The sequence below is a fragment of the Crocodylus porosus genome, unplaced genomic scaffold (assembly GCF_001723895.1).
Source record: "Crocodylus porosus isolate Cpor-Errol unplaced genomic scaffold, CroPor_comp1, whole genome shotgun sequence".
Taxonomy (NCBI): Eukaryota; Metazoa; Chordata; order Crocodylia; family Crocodylidae; genus Crocodylus; species Crocodylus porosus.
In genome coordinates, this window is record NW_017728906.1 from 89,704,579 (window position 1) to 89,723,445 (window position 18,867).

Consider the following 18,867-nt stretch of genomic DNA (forward strand, 5'->3'; position numbering starts at 1 on the left):
CTGTAATTCTCCTTACTAGTGAGGAAGGAATGTATGGACCAAGGACAGAAATGATACATAAAACTTAAGTGATCAGAAACCAGTTCAGTTCTGTAACACAAAAGAAATTCAGCGCACATAAACTGCTTTCAATATGGCCAAAACGGATTTAAAATAAACCTGGATGGATGTAGTATCACAGAATCAAAGAAAATTCATAGAAAATTAGAGTTGGAAGTGACTTCTGGATGTCAGCTAGTCCAACTGGGTTACTGAACTTGTCCCAGATCTCCTCCAGATTCAAGTTAACTCGCAATCTCCCAGAAACCTGCCTGTTTGCAGGGTGGGTGGGCTAGTTTTGGCCCAAGCTGTTTGCTCCAGCAGAGCAGGGAGGCATGCTCTACCACGCCTCGCCCACTGGCTTTTGGCCTGGGCCAGCGCAGGCACTTGGCTGCGTTTCCAGTATCAAAAGGGAATATCTGTTCACTTGCCTATGGGTTCAATCTACATAGCTTAGATTAACCTGCAAAGTTTGAATTGGTTCAGCCTTGGTATTTTTGACTCTCTATACTTAACCATTTTGATACAATCTGAAAAACCTTTCTGAATTTATCAGTATCATATCATTCAGATCTTCCTGTGGGCTTTCATGAAAATGGACATTTATTATTACTCCTTCTTCTCTATGTTACAACATCCAAAAAGATGTTTTTTGTTCTACAGTCCAGAAAGAAAGCACACTCCTGCAGCCCAGATTTTAAAAGGTTTTGCTACTTTCAGTGCTGCAAAGTCCAAGTGATTTAGATGGCCGAATCCCATTTTCAAAAGTGATAGTGTAAATCGCATTGACTAAGTAGTACCTAAATCCCTTCTGAAAATGTAACTGAGACCTTTCCATTTTGAACAGTATCTACATATGCAATCAACATGCATAAATCAACTCCAGAGTTTATTGCTCCTGTGTGCTATGTCCGCATGTGGGCCTGGGACTGCAGTATGTTAAGCCCAGATGAAGCAGTCTATCAGCCTGCCAGCCCAGGGTTGCTCCCCTCGAATTAACATGCTGCGGAGCAGCTGGCTAGGGCATGAGGGTGCTTCAGTGCAGGGCTAGCTGGCAGGCAGGTAGCCCCTGCACTGAAGCACCCTTGTGCCCCATTCACTATCTACACGTGCACTGCTGCAGAGTAAAAAACTCTGCAGCAGGATAGTACTTGCATTTACAAGTACTATCCTGTTTAAGAGTTCATTAGTTTATTCCAGCCTAAGTAGATGAGCTAATTAGTCTACCATGCAGTAAAGGTCTTGTGTGGGTGCACCAAGTAATGCCTAAATAACATTAAAAATACGGGCTCATCAGTTTGCCAATAACACAGGGAGCCAACTAGATCTTGGCTACTGTGACATGAACAGTGTGTACTTCCTGCTGATTCAGTAAAAGCTTTTAAGTATGAATTCCTCCATTCCCCTTTCCTACTCTCCCCACACCACCCCACTTTCCCCTTTTCTCTGAGGACACTGAAATTACAGTATTTTAAACTTTTGCATCATAACAATGTAGACCTGGATTACACAATTACATAGTCTTAACTATAAATCTGACTAACCTACGATCATTTTAACAAAAACATTTCAGAGACCTTTCCAATGATCAGTTAAGAGACAAGAAAATAATTAGATATTGAAAAAAAAATTAAGTCACTGCCTTCCAACAGCATCATCTGTTCTCATAACTGTGAACTGTTAAAAAACCCAAACATTTGATATGGACAAAATTTTTCTCTTGTTTGAATGTTTAACTGAAAAGGGGAACCCATTAGCAGAAGTTTCAACATTTTATTAAAATAGCATATTCAACCACTGGTAACCAATAATACATTAACTTTTTTCCCAGAGTACGCACAACACAGTAGTGATTTAAAATATCCTTATTCATGATAATTAATGAAAATATTTCAAATTCAAGTGTGCAACTAAAACTAAACCTTTGAAAAAACTCTGATTTAAAGAATATGTAAAGCTTTCATACAGAATTCTTTTATACCTCTATATACTAAATGCCAGTGTTTCACTCACCTGACAATACTGCTAAGTTTTCTCTGATGCATAGTATAACGTCTGATTTATAGTACCCATTTTTATAAATAAATTGGCATTTCCCATCCCATTTATGTTCATCTTCAGCTTCACAAAGAAACCAGTAAATAAAACTGTCAAAGACAGTCACAACAAATGATCTCACAGCAAGATATAAAACTTGAAGATACTCGAAGATGTCTCTACTCTATTTTACATAAAAAGACAGATTTAAAAAGTGCAAGGCAAGATTTGAAGGGTTTTGTTTTGTTTGTTTTTTTAGGCACATCCACTTCTTTAAAGCAAGCTTCAGAATGAAATTCCAGTTTGTTCTTGATACTTGTTTCAAAGTCTCTCTTATGTAAAAAAAAATTACATCTTGTTAAATGCAAATTAGAGTGTCTCCTGTCCTCTGTAACAGTTTTCAGTTATGTCTTGTTCTTCCCTTTTTTATCCTTGCAGGCTTAGGCTTAGGGATATACTGATTGTTTGCCTGGTATTCAAGTTCCTTACGGAAGTAATGAATTGCTTTATTCAAGCCTTCTTCCAATGGGACCTGTTTCAAAGAGAGAGAGTGTGAGTGTCTCATCAACCTACAGGACTTAGCTACTGTCATCACAGCGTCTGTCGTTATGGCCAAGTTCCAGCTACACACACATTGCTTTAAAGTCCTTTAAATCTTTATCCATATAAAACATTAACAGCACCACACACTGGTTACAGCCTGCCTAAGCATTTCTAATGCATCTACCTATTGTATCTAGGTTTCATATACTAAGCTAGAAATACCCCATTTTATTCTAAACAGCAACACAGCTTACTTCTGGGGGCAAAAACAAACCAATATATTGTTTCGGTATACATCTGTAAGAAGGAAATGAAAAAAATGCCTTTGGGTTGTTTTAAATTATATTAAAAGATCATCCTCTTGGCATGCTCTGTAAAGGGTGAGGCTCACCTAGGTTTAACATTTCATTTAAAAATTGTTGCACTAAGATATAGAATTGGGAACATAAACCACCACTAGGCAAACTGGCACTTAACTGCATATGTTATGAGGAACTGACTGCCTCACTTCTTTTTGAAAACTTTGTTTAATCCTAGTTATTTGTGCAGGTGTATGAACACCATTTTTTCCTATTCTTTTTCTGGTTTTAAGCACTTCAGTGTATGGATGCAGGGACATGACAGTAAATTACACAAGCTTTTTAAGTCCAGTTCTCTCCTCTTGCTCACATTACCACCTGAGATGGAATAGCAATTATGCTTTACCAACTGCCAGCTATGTCCTAGAGCAGGAGTCAGCAATGTTTTTGGCTGGAGTGCCAAAAACACTTCAACCTTGACCCACATCTAGACTTGGTGAGCCAGAGGCAGATGGCAGGGGAGCTGCGAGAGGCCCGATCCTTGTTGCTGGCAGCAGGTGCACGTGCGCCTCTGGGCAGATGGCAGAGGGAGGGCCCCATCCCAGCAGTGTGCCCTGCGGTGTGCATGCAGCCGCTGCCATGGAGCCCGGTGCAGCCGTTTATATATCCAGCTCGGACTCTGGGCAGTTGCTGCCTCCCATGGAGACCAGGCTGCTCACAGCAGGGCTTGCAGCCTCCCTGCAAGCAACCCAGCCTCTGTGTGGCAGCAGCCCAGAGCTTGGACCAGCTGTGGCGTACTGAGCAAAACAACCTCACGTGCCATGCTCTAGCATGTGTGCTGAGGGTTGCCAACCCCTGTCCTAGAGTTTAAATGCTGTCAGGCTTTGTATTGCATACAATGGGTACAAGAGCCTCAGCTTAGTATTTGGGGCAAGGGAAAACAAAATAAAGCAAAAAAACAAATCTGACCATAAAAAAATCTGAAACCCTTTCCTTAGAATCTAATTCTTGACTTTAGCTACTGCCAGAGATCTTTTTCTCTGATAGCAGCTGAAGTCAAGAGCTGGTCTGTAAGGAAAGGATTTCAGTTTTTTGTTTTTATAGTATCTCCAATAGTTTTTTTTTTTAAACATAGCTTCTTCTAATGACATATTTTATACATAATATATAGAGAAACAATAAAAAAGCAACATCATATATAAATTAATAAAGAAAAATAATGGCAATATCAGCAGAAAAAAAATCAGTGATCCCAGACACTGAACTTCTCAGTTCTTCATAGATCCCACAAAAACTGTAAACCTTCATGCTCATATCAAGCAGACAGTGGCTAACTAACAGGGCTTAGCAGTCGCTGGTGAGAAGCAGTGCTCTGAAGGACTGGATTAGTCTTTGGCCACTACTGGTGCATCTATACTAGAATTTGTTTTCAAATTGATTTCCCAGGAACCAGCACTGGATGCTGGAAAAACAGCTACTAAGTTCTGTAGTGACTGAATAAAGAATAGTTAGTTGCCCTGGTCACTTAAGTGGCTCTGTAAGCAGATAGCTAAAACAAAGAGACAGGAGAAAGAATATTCTCTCTCTTTGAAGAGCTGTTTTTAGGAAGGAGGAAGAGTTGGGCTTTTGTTAAGAGTGTACGTGGACAGGGGCACTCAGCGAAAACATACATAATGGTATTATAAATATTTTATTTAGTTTTCCCCGCCTGCTTAATGCAGTATGAGTGCTTATTTACTATTTTTGACAGCTCTGGTGTACTGAGCACATCTAACTGCTACCCACAACAAATCCTAGGTGCTTCCAATCCCCAAACAGCAGTACATGCAACTATGTTCCCAGATTAATAAATAATTAGTTCTCCATTAGGTATGACCATCCTTTAATATAAAGCAAATTTATACTGGATCTTTAAACATGTTTGGTCATAAACTGAAATCTGTTCTCAGTGAAGTGAGTGGCAAAATGCCTCAAACCAACCCTGAGGGCTTTGAGAAATTCTACCTTTAGGGGCTGTTTATGCAAGGAGACATTTCTAAATAGTTCTACACAGAGATGCTTAAATTGGCTTTGGAAACAGGTGAAGCTATTAATTATTTGGACCTAGGGAACAGAGAACTTTCTGATCAAGTCTGCAGATGACAAAAACTGGGAGAGTTTACAAACACTTGGGAGACCAGGCTCAGAATCCGAAAGAATCCTGACAGATTATTAGAGACTTGATAGACTAGGTAAGAAAAAAAAAGAACTGTATTGAATTTCATTAGGGAATAGAAACTAAATGCACCAATACAGAACAGGAAACAACTACCTAAGCCGTTGTTATTATGAGAAGGATCTGGGAGTTGTAGTGGATCACAGACTCAACATGAGATAGCAAAATGATGCAATCTCCAAAAATCAAATGCAGTTTTGGGCTGTAAGATAGAAACAGGAAGCGACAGAAACACTTCACTTATTAGGCCTAAGCTAGAACAGAAAGCAGTTCTGGGCACCAGAATTCAAGAAAGACGTGGAGAAACTTGGGAGGATTCAGAGCTGAGTGAAAGAGATGATGAAAGGGTTGGAATGCAAGCCATATGGTGGAAAGGCTGAGAGAACTAGGTATGTGAAAATGTGATTGGTGGAAATGAAATGGGAGTGAAATTTGAAAGCAGTTTTCAAATATTTGAAAGGTTGCCACGAAGGAGAACTGTTCTCTCCCGCCACAAGGGACAGGGCACAAAACCATGGCTTTATACTCAGAGGGACAAAAAAATTCTTACAGTCAGAACAGTAGGAAAAATAGAAGAAACTGCCAAGGGCAGTTGTGGAATAGTCTTTGCTAGAAGTTTTTTAGAAAAGACAGACATTTATGTGCAATAGCGTAAGGGGAGCCTATACCGATTCTGTCAAGGGGACTGGATTGGGTACTCCTTGAAGGCTCTTTCAACCCTATGCTTCTATGACTAAACAGAAATAAGGATCTCATAAGAGTGTTTGTTAAAACTTAGATAGTACCTTAAAACCAGTTAAACTTCAAGCGTAGAAAGACACTAGGGGCATGTCCAGATGTGAATGGATGTTTGGTTCCCCAGGGATAAGTAGTGGCAGTGCACCTTGCACCACCGCTTCTCGTTTCTGGAGGATGCCCATGCCACGTGCAATCTGGTGTGCAGCAAGTTGCCCCGGGTGGTGTAGAGGAGCACTGTACTGGCCCCAGCTGCCTTACCTGGGGTCCTGGAGGCCTTCTGGAGCTGAAGCTACAGTGATCCTGTCTGGGGGAGTCTGGCTGGTAGCTGCAGCATGGCTCTGCTTTTTAGCAACACATGCTGCCTGAGCATGCACTGTTTCAGGTTTTTTCCATAGTTTTTCTGACCCCTGGATATCCAGAAGTAAAAAGAAAAAAAAAAAACCCTGGGGGGAAAAAAACAAACTAGAGCAGCATGGTAGCGTGCCCTTGCAGTGCAGAGAACACCAGACTGTGCAGTAAGTGGTGCTGCAAATGTGTTTACAGCACCACATACTGCACATCTGTGCTTATTTGGACATGCCCTAGAAGTCCACTACACTTTTATCCAGCTATGGAGGTTTTTATTAGTTTTTCTGTTACCCCTCACAATCGACTTGACTAAGCTCATTGATTCAAAAGATGTTGCAACCGTCTTTAAAAGGATCTCAAACATCAGAATATGAAGACGTTCCATTTTAGTTTGCATTAAAAAAATCCACATGAAAAATAAACTATTTTTTTTCAAAATTGGACTGCCACACTGAATAGGGAGGATGATTACATGAATAAATTCATCAGACATATGTATGACATACCTCATATTTTGTAGGTACTGACAGGCTTATGCTGGACTATCCCCTTGCCAATAACTCTTATTAATCATATGAAGGGTAGTTGTTGTTGTTGCTGCTACTTAAGTACCTTTCATGTATTTCATGGATGTGGAGATTTTAAGGCAGGATGGTACAATTGTGATAGAAGCATAGCAATAATCTATTTTCAGCTTCTGCAGATCACTGACCATATATGTTACCCAGTACTTCCGAAAAAAGTAAGGGTTTCAATAACAGACATAATACCTTATGATGCTTGCACATGGAATGCTTTTCTTTAAAATAAATGTAACAACTCCAGGACATCTACTTTTATAAAAACAGACAACCACCATAAAAAACATTTTCCATATTTTTATATATAATGCCATAGTAGATCCAATTTACATACCACAGGTTCCCAGCCAAGCAATAATTTGGCTTTCCTGATGTCTGGCTTTCTTTTTTGAGGGTCATCTTGTGCTTCTGAGAGAAACTGGATTTCACTTCCACTGCCTGTCAAATAAAATCCTCAGTGTTTACCATAGATTCAGTTGATACATTTTCCAGTTGTGAAGAGGTCCCTCTAAAGCCTATTTAGGTTATTCCCAGTTTTTCCCCCAAGTGCCTCAAGCCTTGCTTTTATGTGAGGAGTAAACAATTATGACAGATTGTTTAGATGACTATATGCTTTAGGCAAGTCCAAAACATCCCACACTATATTAAGGTACAAGGGAGCATATTTGAGTTAGCAAGCAGTGAAGCCTGGCAAATAGAGATACAGTATATCCTTGGTTATCCAAACTCCTTTGGAAAGCACCTACCAAAAAACCATTCGGATCATTTAAATTGATCCAGTAAGTGAAACTGTGGCATCGTGTGTGAAATTATTCATGCTTACACAGGAAATATAATGTTAGACCATACCAAGTTGAATAGTACAGATATTAAATATAATAAAACTTAAAATGGTTACATAATACCAACAGTTAAAAGTTACTATATCAAACTTAAGAGCAGAAAGCTTTAAAAGAGATGCATATTACACAATTCCAACATCTTCAAGTTAATAAAACAATGCTTCTATTTAGATAATCAAGGGTTTGAAAACTGAGGAGGATACCATATAGTTTATTTAGCTTAGTGACACTGCATTTTTCTTGACACAAGGAAACCACATTCAAGACTTAGGTCAAGTCCTTTCTTCTCCAGTCTCATAGGATTTGATAAGTCTGTAAAAACAGCACATTCAACAGCAGGAACAGGAAAGAGAGGCACAGCTTGCCATACATTCTCCAGCATCCTCTCTGACCAAGTCCGTCAGGACTGGCTTTGGAGCGAATTGCATCAAGCCCTCAGTGGGTAGGTTGGAGAAATGAAAGGAGAAAAAAAAAAAAAGAGAGTGCTACAAGATGAGGCCTTTGAGACTGGTGGGAAAAGTGTACATGGAGAAAAATGCCAGGAAGGACCATAGCTAAAACCCATGAAGCATTTCACCTGATAATGTACTTTACTGACCTACATTCTTTTTCCTGTAAACTTTTCTGAATAAATACATTAATGTGGCAGGAAGTTTGTGCGTGATTCCTACACTGAATTTAAACCACAAGTCATAGTATGTATCCTTCCTGCTGCCTGCAATCATCTTATGCTTTTTCTTTCTTAAAAGACAAATCTCATGTACAGTAAAACACAGTTTACCTGGGCTGGGGGTCTGACCAAATAGATTACAGTATTCAGGACTAGCTGGTAATTCCCTCTTTAGGTGTTGACTTTCTAGTCTCTATATAACCTTTACCAGACATACAGAGAATGGGGGGCATTTTTGGAGCGGGGGGTGCACTACCAAAGAAAAGTACCCGGCCTCTTCTCCTTTGAACTAAATATGGGATACAGCAAGGAAAAATAGAACAGACTCTTCATTTGCATCCATCAGCCTGCATACGCAGATTACTGGAATGTGATACGCTGCCACATAAAAAATAAGTTATTCATTCAGTAAAGGAAATACTGAGTGAAGTATAATTGAAACCTGAACCAAATTCAGAATCTTTTACCTGACTAATATTTAATTACAGCAAACATAGACAATTGCATGTCCTTGATAAAACTGCTGTTAAGAAATCCAAAGAAACGAATTCAATTAGCCTTATTACACATACTCTAATCAAGTAATTATCAACTGATAAGAAAACTGGTGACCTTCACTCAAGAATCACTTATCATACTCACCAACAAGTTTTTTAATTAACTGGGCAAATTCTAGGATAGTGTGTTCTTCTGGGTTCCCCTAGGAATGAAACAAGATAATGGTTAAAGGAGTAATTAAAAAGCATCTTAAAATGCTCATTTGTGCCAGACCAAACAAAGCTAACAGGATTATAATCACGTAAATGAAAGACCTAAATGAAAGGACACTACATATATCAATTCCATTTTGAAATAGCCACTTACCACCACCAAAACTGTCTGATATTAGAAAACTTTCCCTACACACCATTTGCATTCACAATTTATAAATACAATTGTATAATTATCTGATTCTCCAGACCTTTTTAAAACAAAATACAAATATGCAACGTCTTTATAAACAAACAAAAAAATGCTCATCTAGGATGGGATTTAAAAAAAAACCATTTATCATTAGCTTAACCCTGGCTCCTAATAGAGTCAACAGGAACAGTAGTCTGAAAAATACAACATCTTGCTGAACGGGAAAGTTTAGCATACAAACTGTAGGCAGAAACCAAACTAAAACATCTATTTACTCAAAACAGGTGAAAGACTTTGTTTTTTCTTTACTTTTTTATATTACTGGTCCACAGATGAAAGTTGTATCAAGTTAACAACTATATATTAAAGAATCAAAAGGTGTTGATCTTGCAGTAGACATGCACAGGCAGGCCCCTATACTTAATGCTTCATCGAAATCAAGGATGCAGTCCCTTGGAATGGGACCATAAAAAAACTAGTTAATTAATCAGCCTCCATGTAGCTCAGTGCAATATCAAGGCAACAGACTTCAGCAAAGCACTTAAGTATGTGCTTTATGTCCTTAAGACCCCTAATTTCAATGGTCAGCAACTTGAGGGTTTGCTGAATCGGGGCTAAAGATATATTAAGACTGTTTCTAAATTATACTCAGTATTTGGAACCCAACATTTTAACTTTAACTCCTTCAATCCTGCCCCCAAGCCAAAGCACTCAGTATGCAACCGTAATAAATGCTTTATTTTTGCATATACCCATTTAATAGCCCACTGTTTACAGCAAATCTCATTGTCTTCTAAATATCTATTAATTCCCACTATCAGCGCATCAACAGAAGCCTGTTTTCCCCTCCTGCTTTCTTTTCAAGAGGGTTCAAAGGCACCAGTTCTTCATAACTCAATTTTTCACCTCTCCAGGTCTTGTATATCAACCCCAGGTTGTACATTTATTGAGGTACAGATGTAACACAACAGACTGAGACAAAACTTGCAGAGTGGTTGAGAAACATTTGTAAAGAAACAGATAAATCTCTTTCCAAATATTTAAAACAATTTGCAAACATGAGACTAAACTAGCAAACAAATGTCTTGCAGTGCTGAGTAACTAACTGGTGAGTGGGCCCACAAGAAAAATGAAAGATTTTAAATGTCCTCCTCCTACTTTTACTCTCCAAGCAAATGGGTACAAACAAATGGGACACAGCAAGCTTGTTTTTATGCAACAGTATAAAAGTCTAATACTGTTTTACAAAAACAGTATAAGACTTCTACCCAATCCCAACCCCCTCAGACCAAATCCAACGAGAAGCGTTTTCTATGCATTGAAACTAGAGCATTTCAGTATTCTGTTTACTCTGCCTTCCTCTTCTAAGAGTTAGTCTATTGAACAAAAAGTTAAATACTTTGAAATTCAATATATATGGCAAGATTCTATCATTCAAATCAGTGTTAAGATCTGGGATACAGGGGCCTGAAGAATACCATGCAAAATCTCTTATTTGTAAAGCTGAATCTACTGTTTGTGCATGACAAAATACTCTTAATTACATTTAATTCTTGTAAAAAACAACTTTGATGACAGGGAAGAAAAAGGAAGAAAGGTAGACTACTGCAGAGTAAATGTAATTGAATGACAGAACTGTATACTCACCAAGTTGACAGGACTGCTGACATTGCTGTTCATTAAGGCCACCAACCCATTCACAAGATCACTGCAAAAAAGGGAAAGAGCAGATGGAATACATATTCATTTTTCTAGGAACAGAGACAATTTTTATTCCAAAAAGAGATGCACAGCCCCTTCACAATCTCACTGAAACAGCTCAGTTGGACAACAAATGAAGAAATCAATATAGAGCATGTTAATCAAATTAGTTCTCTGACTGCAGTGGGAAAGACACTGGTGATGTCTGTCTCCCATCCTTTTAACCTGTGGCATGCCACAGAGTAAGCGTTCTCAACCCCTAGCCCACAGGCTAGATCTGGACCCGGTAACTTGTCATTTGGCCCATGGGGTTCCCCATGGTAGCATACAGAGCCACAGCCATCTGGCACACAGGGAGGTGCAGGGCCCAAGAGCCTCATCCTGGAGTGCAAGGTCCAATGGAAGTAGCATGAGCCCGGGAGCCCAATCCTCACAAGAGAGGCTGGACAGAGGTGGTAGGGCCCTAGAGCCTGATCGCTGCATGCAGGGCTGTGTGGAAGCAGTATGGCACCCTGCTGCCCTGATCCTACTGCACAGAGCCTGGCAAAGGTAGCATAGGGCCCTGATTGCAGCATGCAGGGCCAGGTAGAGATAGCACAAGGCCTAGGGTCCCAACCTCTGCATGGGGGGCCAGGCATGGGGTCTGGGGCCCTAATCCTTGTACTGGGGGGGCTGGGCTGGGGCAGTATGGGTTCCTGAAGGCTTGATCTACACATATAGGACTGGGTGGAGGTGGCCAAGGGACCTGGGGCCTCAATGCCAGCACACCAGGTCAGGCAGGGGAAGCATGATCCAGATCTGGGTATGCGAGTCTAATCCTGGGGCACAGGATCCAGTTTGACCTGTGGCCTGGCCCCACCTGCACTCTTTATCTGGCCTGAAGGGCCAAAAGGTTGAATATTACTGATGTAGAGTGCTTTAGGTTTTGTTTTCATAAAGTGGTCTCTGGCTGTGAAGTGTGAACAACTGGAGTTCGTTTCTAGAACTCTTTGGATAAACAGACATCAGTGACCCTAAGGGGCTCCTGGGGCCCAAGAGGTTTACCTGTTACATGTATTACAGTTGGAAGTCCACAGTACATATCAACTAGAAACTCAATGGCTGGCTAATTTCTACATTTAGCAAGTACCCTGGTGCTTGACATTTACTGAGCTGAATGTTAGTTTTAGAAGGATAAATAGCTACAGCAAAAGCACATATTTCAGGGAGATACAGACAGCATGTTCCTCTACTGTCATGTGGAAGGGAGACAAAACCCCCCAAGGAATTCTGAAGTACTGAAAAAATTAGTATTTTATTATTTCCCCTGTCCTCCAAGCTTCATACTCCTTTAGGAGCCATTACGTCAGATGCACTGCAATACACTGCTCCATGGAGCAGTAGGCACATTTCTATCAGAATGGTTTCTTAAAGTGAGACAAATCCATGGAGGACAGATCCATTAATAGCTATTTAAACAGAAAAGTTGGGGATTAATTCTGACATCCTAAACCAATGATGCCAGATGTCAGGGAAGGTATGACAAGAGATGGATTAGTTTAGCTATACCCTGTTCATGTATTCTCCCACTAAAGCATCTGCTACTGCAGACACAAGATAGTGGCCTGGGTGAATCACTGGTCTGACATAGTATGGTACTGCTTATGCTCTTATGAGACAACAATTCTGTGCCACGGAAATGCTCGTCTCCCTTCTGCGTAGTCAGGGCACAAGGCTTCACTGTCCAGGACCCTATTCAAGGATCATCTAGTCAAAATCCCTTCTCAGGGCAGGAACACCCCTGTTTAAGCCATTCCAGACAACTGGCAGAATTTGAAAACATGTAGAGTGATATTAGGTGGAAAAGAGATTCAGTGTTCCATATTCTGGATGTTATTAGAAATTTCTTCAGTCCTTGAAAGCCTTCTACACATGCTTACCTTGAAGCAAAAACAGTCCTCATTGAAAAAAATGGGACAGCTATCAGTACTGAAAATAATGTACATGTATATAGTTATGTATGTGTTTTACATGCATAAATCTGTGCACTCCTGATGCCTGAGTCACTAAATAATCCAAAAAATGCTAGAAGGAACCCCAAACGCCCAAGGGAATTCTATTATGTGCTATTGCTACCACAAAGTTGTGTGAACAAATGAGAAAAATGCTACCATGTTGTTATCCAAACAAGTAATAAAAGAATCAGCATTTTTTTTTAATTAAAAAAAACCCATTGGAACATCTATTCACTGTGTCATGCAATTAAGAACTCCTGAGTTCTTAGAACTGATGTCTGAAGCAAGGTTTAAAATAGAACCATGTGTGAATTGAAGCTCTACTTGTTCTAGTTGCACTTAACATGGAAATCGGGAATAAAAACTTCAGAATGTCATTGCTCTAATCTCTCTCCCAAGAAAGAAGTCTGATAACTAACATATTCTGATCTTGCATATAGGGTTTTTAGTCAATGCAAACCCTCACTCCCCAGGGTATACATATTCACAAACTCGCAAGGTGCTGTTTCCCCTGAAGACAACCTGATGCACTGCTCCAGTGGGGTAAGAACATCTGTGGCAAAAAACTAAATGCACACAAAGCCTCAACCTAGATCTGACAGTGGTCTGATAACATGCTACCAATGGACACTAGGTGGCAGCAGTGCATTAGGATGCAAGAACAAGTCAAGCCACTAAAGCTGCAACAATCCTGAGAAGTGAAACAGAACATGCCCTTTTCTAGTAAGGAGGAACAAAAATGACTACAGACTATTTATGTGATACAACCGTCTTCCTTTTAAAAAGTATAGTTTATATTTTGGAATGCTTTATTTTCAACATAAAAAAAATAAGTTAACCAGGCATACCTTTCCCATTTTGCTTTATGTTACATAGAGCAGATCGAGCCTTAAGAATGTTGGGCTATTCAAGTAAATGTTAGATGGTGGAAATGAGCCTTACCTGACATACTGAAATGCTCTAGTCTGAGTTCCAGGGCCATAGACCTGAAAAACACAAAAGTTATAGGAACATGAAAAAAGAGGGTGCATCTTCAGTAGACAGCCATGCCCACTGGAGGCCCAAACACGGGACACAGGACCAAGACTAGCATTTCCTAGTGGCAGCTCATCTTACAGAAGGGTCATCTCCTCCTCTTCCTCTCCCCCACCCTTCCCCCAGCAATGACACCAAGTTGCAGAAGCCCACCTTAGAAGGTGGTAGATTTGTACCTTTCAAACTAACCAAAGTAGATATTTTTATATAAAAATAATCAAAATACCTACTTTGGTTTTACACACACACACACACACAAACTGCCCGTTGCTGCCACCCACTGCCCCACAGTGCTACCATTTCGTCTCCAGCCCTGTGCACCACCTCCAAAACCTGTGTTCCCCCCACACCCGTGCGTTAGTTCCAGGGAAAAATGCAAATCTTGCCAAGTCTTATATACTTCTGAGACCAAACCCTTTCTTGCAATCTACAAAGTAAACTCATCCAGATATTTTTCGCTTGTCTCGACTATCACCCTTCTTTCTGTCAGGACCTTCAATCACCCACCACTGTAGCCCCTCTTCACTTCATACACATTGCAGCTGTTTAAGTCATCTTCTCTGCCTGATCACATCACCTAACTGTCCCAGTCCACACACTTACTGCACTCCCCAGTTCATCACCACATCAAGCTTAAGACTCTTGTGAAGAAGCTTCTAAATCCTACAGAGTTGTGCGTCCTCCTGCCTACACACCCACGTCTCACTGCACCAGTTGTGTAAGTGAGGGTGGGCGGCCAGGGCAGCAGCCTAAGGCACTAGGAGGGTGGGAGGAGAGGTGGTGGGAATAACCACTGCTACAGTTGTCTGCCAGCCATGTGCCAGGAACAGAGCTGCCCACCTACACAGCTGCACTATATGGCCCTGTTCCCAACCAGCAATGATGTCAGAGATCTAGTGCCTTGCTCCCCTACACTCGTCTTCCACAGCACTCCAATACGCATAAATAGCCTTCCTGACCCCTGGGCTTTCTTTTTAAGCTAGTTACTTCCCACACATAAGAAAGGTCTTAATCACATAAAACAATACTATAGCAACTTGCCTTTAAAAACGTTAGCTGCTTTACAGTCTTTAGTATGTTGGTGGGTCAAGAGCTCTTGGAAGAGATATTGCTAGAGAACAGGTGACGCAGTCAAAGAATAATGATAAATGCATCTAGCAAGGGTTTACAATCATGTAGTTAAAAGCATGACCAGTGCCAGGTTTGTGAAACATTCTGTTACATATGATTTACTCAACTGTGAATCTGAGGTCTCAGCCACCACTGAATCCATTCATCAACACCCAGTAATAGGACGTCTTGCCGATCCCCCATCCTTCAAGGAAGTCTGGTGTGCCATAATTCAGACCAAAAACAATAACGTGCCAGGCACAGATGGCATCTCTGCAGAGGTCTTCAAAGCACAACACTAGCACAAAAACTTCACCACCTTTTCATCAAAATATGGGTTAACAAGGAAGCTCCACCTGACTTACAAAATTACGACTTTGTGACTATATTCAAGGAAGGGGAGAAGACAGTGTGTGGGAACTACTGAGTATTGTCCCTCTTCTCCGTTGCTGGAAAGATTTCTACTTGCATCCTTCTGAATCACCTCCATCCATCCTCTTGCCAAAGATATCTTCAAGAATCCCAGTGTGGCTTTAGACCACCTCGGGGCACCACCAACATGATTTTTGTTGCAAGACAGATCCAGGAGAAGTGTAGAGAGCAACACCAGGAGCTGTTTATGGCATTTATTGACCTAACCAAGGCCTTTGATTCCATCAATAGTGAAGCTTTATGGAAGGTGCTGGCTAGGTTTTGTTGTCGACTGAAGTTCAGTATCCTCAGGCTACTCCATGATGGGATGACTGCCACAGTCCTTTCAATGGGTCAGAGATGGACCCATTTACCATTCGTACTGGTGCCACGCGCCATCGCCCCAACCCTGTTTTCCATCTATCTTGTGGTAATTTTGATTCTCATCTGTGACAGCCTTGATCCCGGAACTGGGGTTGAGTATTGAATGGATGGTCAGCTTTTCAATCTGCAGTGACTTCACAGCAAAACAAAAGCTACCAAGACTGGAATCACTGACCTTCAGTACACTGACGACTGTGTACTCCTCATGCACACTGAGACTGATTTGCAGTCCACCTTTGATCTATTTTCAGGTGCCCACCGTACCCTGAGACTCTTCCTTAGCATTAGGAAGACAAAGGTGTTCATCAGCCTGCCCCAGCGCAACCTGCCCCCTCCCCCCAGAAATTACTATTGATGGAGAACCCCTGAAAAACATCAAGCATTTCCCATACCTTGGCAGTCATTTTTCCCAGTCAGTCTTGATCTAGAAATCAAACATAGGATTCATCTCCCAAAGCAAGTCCTCTTCTCTCAACTTAGTCATGGTACGAGGACCCACGGAGGACAGAGAAAACACTACAAGGATACCCTGAAAGCACACCTTAAGAAAGGTGGCATCAACCCCACAAATTGGGAAGTGCTGGTTGGTAACAAGTCTCAATGGTATTGCTCCATACATAAGCTACAACCCATTTCAAAGCGAACTGTCTTGCTCAGGAAGCCAACAAATGGCACAGGAGGAAGGAAAGCACATAACATCCCGGCCAACAGTTGTGCCGCACTCAAGGCATCCCTGGTCCTATGTGTGGAAAAAACCTTAGCAGAGCATGGACTGGACTCCCAAGCCACCTTAAAATTCGCTCGTAATCCCCTGCCTTGGTAGACATCATCCTTGTAGTGAGGGATAGCTAATGATGATTTAGAGAACAAATAAGACCCCCTTTATTTTGGAAAAGAAGTGCACTAAGTGGGAACAAATAAGAAAAATATTTAAGTCTTTATCTAAGTGATTCATTTAACACCATATGGAAATACTCTCTCACAGTTCTGTCTTCCATCTAGCAATAACTCTTCATACAAGATGTATTTGATAGCTCCACTTATGCGTTGAGTCTGCAGTGTTTCAAAGCTGCGGGTGGATTTGTCTAGCTACTAAAATCCTTAATGGAACACATTTTGTAAACACTGGTATTATCAATTCACTGTGGCACATTTAATAATACTACAGTAATACACAAAGTCATTATGTCGTGTCTTGGCTAAATTTGATGTATACATAATACCTACCTGGAAGAAAAAGCATGGGAGCAAAGAATAAAAAAATTAAGGCTCCTTCTACACTTCCCAGGTATTGTGCAATTAACTGGTTAATTGCACAATTACCTAGAGACCAGCTACAAGTGCAAAGTTGCTATCACAGGATAATAAAACCTCCAGCTAGCTATAAAGTTAGACCTAAAACATGTGTACTAACTTTGCAGTTGGCTAGGGAGGAGATGAGCAGCCAACAATGGTGAAAGAACAGCTTGGGGACTATTTAGAAAAGCTGGACATATACAAGTCCATGGGGCTAGATGGGTGGCACCTGAGGGTACTGAGGAAATTGGCTGGTGCGACTGCAGAGCTGCTGGCCATATTCTTTGAAAACTCATGATGATTAGGAGAGGTCCAGGACAACTGGAAAAGGGCAAACGTAGTACACATGTCTAAGAAAGGGAAAAAGGAGAATCCAAGGAACTACAGACCAGTCGGCCTCCCTTTAATCCCTGGAAAAATCATGGAGCAGATCTTCAAGGAATCTATTTCTAAGCACTTGGAGAAGAAGGTGCTTAAAAATGAACAGTCAGCATGGATTCACCAAGTGCAAGTCTTGCCTGACCAACCTGATTACCTTCTATCATGAGGTGACCGACTCTTCGGATGCAGGGAGAGCAGTGGATGTGAACTTTAACTTTAGCAGGGCTTTTGATACGGTCTCTCACAACATTCTCACAGGCAAGCTAAGGAAGTATGGTCTGGATGAATGGACTGTAAGGTGGATAGGAAACTGGCTGGAACATCATGTTCAGAGGGTAGTAATCAATGACTTGCTGTCTAGTTAAGAGCAGGTATCAAGTGGAGTGCCCCAGGGGTTGGTCATGGGGCTGGTTTTGTTCAACATCTTCAACAACCTGGAAGATGGCATAGAGTGCACCCTCAGAAAGTTTGCAGATGACACCAAGCTAGGGGGAATAGTAGATGCATTGGAGGATAGGGCTAAGATTCAGAATGACCTAGACAAATTGGAGGATTGAGCCAAAAGGAATCTCCTAGAGGTTCAACAAGGACAAGTGCTAAGTCCTGCACTTAGTACAGAACAATTTCATGAACAGTACAGGCTGAAGGCTGACTGGTTAAGCAACAGCTCTGCAGAAAAGGACCTGGGGGTTACAGTGGACAATAAACTGAATATGAGCCAGCAGCATGCCCTTGTTGCCAAGAAGGCTAATGGCATATTGGACTGCATTGTTAGGCGTGTTGCCAGCACGACAAAGGAAGTGATTATTTCCCTCTATTTAGCACTGGTGAGAATGCATCTGGAGTAATGTGTTCAGTTTTGGGCCCCCCACTAAAGAAAGGATGTGGACAAATTGGAGAGTCTAGTGGAGGGCAACAAAAATAGTGAGGGGAGGAGAGGCTGAGGGAACTGGGCTTATTTTGTCTAGAGAAGAGAAGACTGAGGGGATTTAATAGCAGCTACCTGAAGTGAGGTTCAAGAGGTTGGAACTAGACTGTTCTCAGTGGTGGCAGATAACAGAACAAGGAGTAATGGTCTCAAGCTGCTGCAAAGGAAGTTTCGGTTAGATATTAGGAAGAATTTTCTCACTAGGAGGATAGCAAAACACTGGAATAGGTTACCCAGAAAGGCTGTGGAATCTCCATTAGGGCTGTGTGAAGCTTTGGTAGCTGATTCATTTCCGCGGAGATATGGCCCAATTCGGTGGCTGAATCATGAAATCTGAATCAAAATCAGCAGACCCTTTAATCTCTCTGAATTGAAATTGGAACCCTCTGAATCGATTTGGAAAAGACTCGAC

General features: G+C 41.2%; 1 protein-coding gene across 1 annotated transcript in view; it reads right to left on the reverse strand.

The window, feature by feature from the left end:
• Positions 1-1,792: 1,792 nt before the first annotated feature.
• The window catches only part of UXS1 (UDP-glucuronate decarboxylase 1), an 86,019-nt gene continuing 68,944 nt past the window's right edge, over positions 1,793-18,867 (reverse strand). The window contains exons 11-15 of the mRNA XM_019529588.1: positions 13,853-13,896; positions 10,863-10,923; positions 8,955-9,012; positions 7,135-7,238; positions 1,793-2,608 (exon numbers count right to left, since the gene is read on the reverse strand). Coding sequence (XP_019385133.1) covers positions 2,477-2,608; positions 7,135-7,238; positions 8,955-9,012; positions 10,863-10,923; positions 13,853-13,896 — 399 coding nt within the window. The 3' untranslated portion in view covers positions 1,793-2,476. The remainder of the gene's footprint in view (positions 2,609-7,134; positions 7,239-8,954; positions 9,013-10,862; positions 10,924-13,852; positions 13,897-18,867) is intronic.